Source organism: Coturnix japonica, unplaced genomic scaffold (genome assembly GCF_001577835.2).
Source record: "Coturnix japonica isolate 7356 unplaced genomic scaffold, Coturnix japonica 2.1 chrUnrandom536, whole genome shotgun sequence".
Taxonomy (NCBI): Eukaryota; Metazoa; Chordata; class Aves; order Galliformes; family Phasianidae; genus Coturnix; species Coturnix japonica.
In genome coordinates this window covers 1-6,192 of record NW_015439919.1, presented here as the reverse complement: position 1 = coordinate 6,192, position 6,192 = coordinate 1, and the positions used below count along the sequence as shown (strand labels likewise).

General features: G+C 59.9%; 1 protein-coding gene across 1 annotated transcript in view; it reads left to right on the top strand.

Moving 5' to 3' along the window:
* Positions 1-5,667, top strand: part of LOC107307299 (26S proteasome regulatory subunit 6B-like) — a 20,509-nt gene extending 14,842 nt beyond the window's left edge. Inside the window, exon 4 of the mRNA XM_015850796.1 lies at positions 5,345-5,667. Coding sequence (XP_015706282.1) covers positions 5,345-5,652 — 308 coding nt within the window. The 3' untranslated portion in view covers positions 5,653-5,667. The remainder of the gene's footprint in view (positions 1-5,344) is intronic.
* The last annotated feature ends 525 nt before the right edge of the window (positions 5,668-6,192 follow it).

The following is a 6,192-nucleotide window of genomic DNA, read 5'->3' as shown; positions in this document are numbered from 1 at the left end:
TTCTTCCCATGCGAGGCTAGTCCCTCCCATATACAACCCCAATTATTCCCTCCTCCATTTGATCTAACCTCATTTACATCCCCATAGTCCCCTTGCCGCCTATATAATCTCTCCTTGCACCATGAGCGCCCCTCATATTAGAGCCTCCCACTAATTGTCGCCCATATGTTCCCAAATCCCCGCGAATCATTCCCGCGCCCGTTTCTCGGCCAATTCTCTTCATTCCCTTCTCCAATCCATTCGTCTGCATCTCCTTCCATTATCACCTTCCCTCTGCGCTCTAACATTTGCCACTCCCAATAGGGGTTTCCTCCCTCAATTCTCTCCGTCTAATATCTCTTCCCGCTGTATCCCCCCCCAAGTGAGTCCATGCTCGCGGCGGCTATTATCCCCCGCCCATCATTTCCCCTTCTCCATACTCGCACACCCCAAATCCCCCCCATCATCCCACCCGCGGTTTCAAATTTCCCCTTTCCTCCCATCCCATTTTCCCCAATGACTTGTGGCGGTTCTTCGATAATGGTGGGTCGCGCGCGCTTGTTTGGCTAGGGGTGATACGTCCACTGTCGCGTTCCCTGATACTGTCGTGCCCCACAATCACCCCGCGCCACATCACGGCCGCCGACTATATGGGGGCTCGCCCACGCTGCTGCAAGGATCCTTCTAGAAGGGCCGGTACCTCCCGAGAATCGCCCCGATACTGTCCCCGCCCATTGTATCATGGTGCCCAAATCGACCGCTCTCACAATCATCCACCTTCCACCAACATCCCTCCCATTGAGTTGCCAGTCTGTGCGCATACTCGCGACTGGCCCGAGCAGCTCACCCCTCTCCACCAATCCCGCGCCCGCGGCCCCTGCTTTTGCTTCTGTCCCCCGGGGGCGCCTTTTAGGTGTGTTTCCCTGTTTCCATCCTGTTGTCTGCAGTCCCGCTCTTCGCCGGTTCTTCCACGCTCCTCTTGGGGCCCCCCCGGCTGCAACCCTGAGCCATTAGTAGATCCGTTTCGCATGATCACTCGCCCCATCTACCCGATCACTCCCTCACTATAGGGGACGCGTCTCCCTAGACACGCAGGCTCGGCCCGTCCCGCCCTCGCCCGGACCCAGACGGGATCGCGGGGGCTCCCTCCCCACGTCACGCCATATTAGGGGTCTCTCCGGCCACCATTTCCCCCTCCCCGCAGTGTTGCCCGCATAATAGGGGCTCGCCCCTCCAGCTCGCGGCACCGCCACCCACCCTCCGCCCCCCAGATATTGGACAGGTGTAGACCAGGGCCTCTTAGGCCGGGCCCCCTTCGTGCTCCCTGGCGCCGATACCTGGAGTGGGCCATTTCTGAGCGCAGTTCCCGCCCCTGCCTTCCGACTACTTCACGTGGGGGGCTTGCCGTCCCCTCTGCTATCAGCTGGGTGGCTCGTCCGGGCCGCCAGCCTCACATACGTTGGGGGTCCCCCCCCCATGTTCCCTCCCTCCCATCCTCCGCAATTACCCGGATGGGTTGGGACTCCTTACGGGACTCCACCTCCCTCTCTTCCCCTGCCGCCGTTGCCATAATAGGGGTCTCCCCTAGCGCGCCCAGGGCTGGGGCACCCACTAACGGGTCTGTCGGGGGCTCTCCCCCGCCCTCGCCTAGCTAGCGTACGGGGGGCGTCCGCACGCCCCACCCTGCCCGGCATGTGCTGATTTGGGGCCTCGTCTCCCTCCCTCCCGCGGCTCGATATAGGGTGCCGGGGTCTCGGCCCCCCGATGCCTAGGTATATCTGGCCCGTGTCTTCCTACGGGCCCATTTTAGTACCTGCGGGCCGGTGCTTCCCGTTGTCCCCAGCCGCCCCTCCCCTTCGGGCTTCGGGCCTCCACTCTACCTAGGCGCGCCTGCAGCGCTGCCTCCCAGGGCCCGCTGCCATATTGCCCCGGGGAAGGGTCTCAGGCACCAGCGATTCGCGGCGTGTTTGTTCTTCTACAGCCCCATATTTAGTGTGGTCTCTGCCCTCCTGTGTTCTTATTTTGCGCACCATCCTTCATTCGCCCCGAATGCCTACCAACTCGTCACGAGTGCCGCCCTGTGTCATGGGCCTTCGCAGATCGCCCCTCCCCATGTTCTCGGCGGGGATCGCCCATATTCACAGGGCGGATCTGCGCCGCCAAGCCGCGGACGTAGTTGGGCGGGGAGTCTCCAGGCCCACCGCCCCATACCTAGGGTCCCGCATGTGGTCCCGAGGCGAGCATTATAGGGCGGGTCCTCAGGGCACCACGACTACCCCCGTCCCCCCGCGGGGACCCCCATATAGGAGGGACTCTCCACGAGTGCCCCACATAACGTTAAGGACGGGTTTCACCTGCACGCCGAGCCCATCACTAGCCACTCCCGCTGGGTGGGTTCCTCGCCCACGACCACCTCCCACCCCTTAGCCGTCACTTCATATACTTGCGGTCTCTCCCCCATATTGGGTTCCCCTGGCGTCTTGCCTGATCAGTAGGCAGCCGCTGCTCCCAGACCCGATCATTGGCGGTCTCATCGCCCGCGCTGATACGGAAGTGCTCCCCCCCTATATACCTGAGCTTGAGCATCCATGAATGCTTGCTGTCAGCCTCCAGGCCCGCACTTTCCCCCCAAATCCCCGCGATAATCACCCGTATTTTTCCATTTCCCCCATAATCCAACTCCTCCCACCCCCATTATTAGCCGGCTGGTCCCTCTCCAGCCACGAGTGATACCAGGGCACGCTGCGGTTGTGGCCGTCCATCCACAGCCGATAGTTTGTCGGGCCGGTCTTCTGCCCTCATGTGATACCGGGGGTCCTCTCCCCACACCGAGTTTCGGGTCGGGGTCGCCTCAGCTGGCCCACAGTGAGGGTCCCTCCCTCCAGCCTCTCATATCTAGGCGGTCTCCCCCTCCCATTGTGTCCTCCTATCCCCCACTACAGTACCAGGGGCGTCCCTCCCAGCGTCCCCCCCAGCCCATATATTGGGGTCGGCTCAGCCCATAGCTGGCGGCGTTCGCCCTCCACGTCCCCCATAATCCAGGGGCGCTCTCCGCCGCAGGCCCGATACTAGGACGGCTCCCAGCCCATACTCAGGGAGGGTCCCTGGGCGCAGCCGTCTGAGGTCTCCGCTACCGTGCGCCGGCCATATCTTGGGGGGTCTCCGGCGCTTAGCTCCCCAATCATACTTCGGTTGGTCTGCTTCCTCCATATTGGGGGTCTCTCCCCCCGCACCTACGCTATCCGCGGCCAGGTTTACCTGGACAACAGCGCGCTTTGGCCAATAGAGCCCCAAATGGGCGGGTGCTACAGCCCCGTTGTCCTCATTGACGCCCCGGGCTTCTCGCCCCACCTATTGGGGGTTCCCCCCCCCCCAAATATGGGTCTCTCCCCCATATGGGGTCTCCCCCCCATAATAGGGGTTCCCCTCCCATTTCCCTCCTCATCCTTTCCACATACGGGGGCGGTCCCTCCGCAACGGTCCCTCCCCGCCGTCCGCCACCCGATTACGAATTTGATGGAAGGTCTCCCAGCCCCATACGGTTGTGCTCGCGGGGTGCTCCCGGACCTCCATATTGGCAGTTCCGTTTCTCCCCGGTCGTCAACGCGCCATATAGGCCCGCGGTCTTCTCCATCACGTCGCTCATTAGTACTGTGGGGGGGCGTGCCGCCCCGTCACATCATAGGGTGGGGTCTCAAGAGCCCACATAAGCTGGTGCCTTTCCAGCGTCGTTGTGTGTTCCTCCCTCCTCAAAAATGGACCATGCCCATCTAGCGATGGGTCGTCAGACCTAGGCCAGATATGAGGTGGGTGGTCCCTCCCGCCGAGGCCGCCCCCGGACGGGCCGCCCCTGTCACCCATATAGGGGCTCCCAGGCGCGCGGAGGAGGGGGGGCGCTTCTCGCAGCTCTGCCCCGACGCCTCAATATTATGTGTGGGCGTCTCTCGGGCAGCCGCATAGGAGTGGGCGTCTCCGGCTGGCCGTGCGAGCGGCCCGAGAGTGATAATTGTTGGCTGGGAGTCGCTGACTGCCCCCATACCCGGAGCTCGAGCATAGCATGATGCATGCGGCGTCCCGGTTTCGCGAGCTTCTTGCCTCCGGGGGTCCACACGCACACGATTCTACCAGCGCGTTGCTGTGTTGTGGAGGGCGACGGAGCGAGGGCGTTGGCCTTCAACCGCTGCACGTGGTCAATGGTTGCTTCAGTTAATGCGCACCGAGTAAGTTGAAATGAGCAAAATGACCCAAAATGACCTACAAAATGGACCCAAGAATGGACTAAAATGGGCCTTTTTTCCAATATCGGGGAGCAATTCAAGGGCGCCTTTATTGGGTCTATCACGAGTGCAGCCTCATTCGGTCTATCACTTTGCCGTGCCCTGTGCGAACATATCTCACGCGACTCCGTTGAGTTCTAGTCTGGTGGCAAACCTGAGACAACATGACCCAAAATGGACCCAAAATGACCCAAAATGGACCAAAAAGGACCCAAAATGGGACTAAAATGGCCCAAATGGGCCCACATGGACCCAAACTCGGAACCACTCTCACACATGCGAACACCAGGAAGGCGTGCTACTCCTGAGGGCACACACGTGGAATAAAATGGACCCAAAGTCGAGACTCCCAAAAATGGAACAAAACCGACCCAAAAATGACCCCCCCAAAAGGACGACCCTAAAATGGACACACCACATAATGTGACTCCTTAAAAGTGGACCATAACGAGCCGCATTTGGGCTTCAAGGGCAGCTCATAACCGGTCAAATGGTGCTCAGCTAATGCGCACTGTAGTAATGTTTGGATACCTGAGCAAGAATGACCCAAGAATTGGAATGAAAAATGACCCAAAATGGCCTAAATGGCGCCCAAATGGGACTTCAAATGGGCCCAAAGTGGTTTGGGTCATTTTGCTCAGGTTCCAATTACTACGTGCGCATACTGAGCACCATTGACCGTGAGCTGCTGAAGCCCAATGGGGCCGTTATGGGTCCCTTTGGGGTCCATTTTGGGTCCATTTTAGGTCCTTTTGGGGTCCATTTTGGGTCGGTTTTGTTCCATTTTGGGTCTATTTGGGTCCATTTTATTCCATTTTAGGTCAGTTTTGTTCCATTTTGGGTTGATTTGGGTCCATTTTGGGCCCATTTGGGCCCATTTAGGTCCATTTTGGGTCCATTTTTGGTCCATTTTGGGTCATTTTGGGTCCATTTTGGGTCATTTTTCTCAGGTTCAATTACTACGTCCGTATATTGAGCACCATTGACCATGAGCTGCTGAAGCCCAATAAGGCCGTTATGGGTCCCTTTGGGGCCCATTTAGGTCCATTTTGGGTCCATTTTGGGTCATTTTGGGTCATTTTGCTCAGGTTCCAATTACTACGTGCGCATACTGAGCACCATTGACCGTGAGCTGTTGAAGCCCAACGCCTCCGTCGCCCTCCACAAACACAGCAACGCGCTGGTGGACGTGCTGCCCCCCGAGGCCGACAGCAGCATCATGATGCTCAGCTCCGGTATGGGGGGGAGAGACCCCCAAATATGGGGGGGGGAGACCCCATATATGGGCTGGGAGACCCCCTATATGGGGCAGGGGGGGCTGGGAGACCCCCTATATGGGCTGGGAGCCCCCTATATGGGGCAGGGGGGGCTGGGAGACCCCCTATATGGGCTGTGAGACCCTCTATATGGGCTGTGAGACCCCCAATGTGGGCTGAGACCCCCTATATGTGGGGGGGAGACCCCTATATGGGGGGGGAGACCCCTATATGGGGGGGGAGACCCCAATATGGGGTGGGAGACCCCCAATATGGGCTGGGAGACCCCCTATATGGGGCAGGGGGGGCTGGGAGACCCCCTATATGGGGATGAGAGGGGAAATGGGGGGGGAGACCCCTATATGGGGGGGGAGACCCCAATATGGGGGAGAGACCCCATATTTGGGGGGGGAGACCCCCAATATGGGGCAGGGGGGGCTGGGAGACCCCCTATATGGGCTGTGAGACCCCCAGTATGGGGGGGGAGACCCCCAATATGGGGGAGAGACCCCATATATGGGGGTGGAGACCCCCAATATGGGGCAGGGGGGGCTGGGAGACCCCCTATATGGGGCTGGGAGACCTCCTATATGGGCTGGGAGACCCCCTATATGGGGCTGGGAGACCCCCAATATGGGCTGGGAGACCCCCTATATGGGGCTGGGGGGGCTGGGAGACCC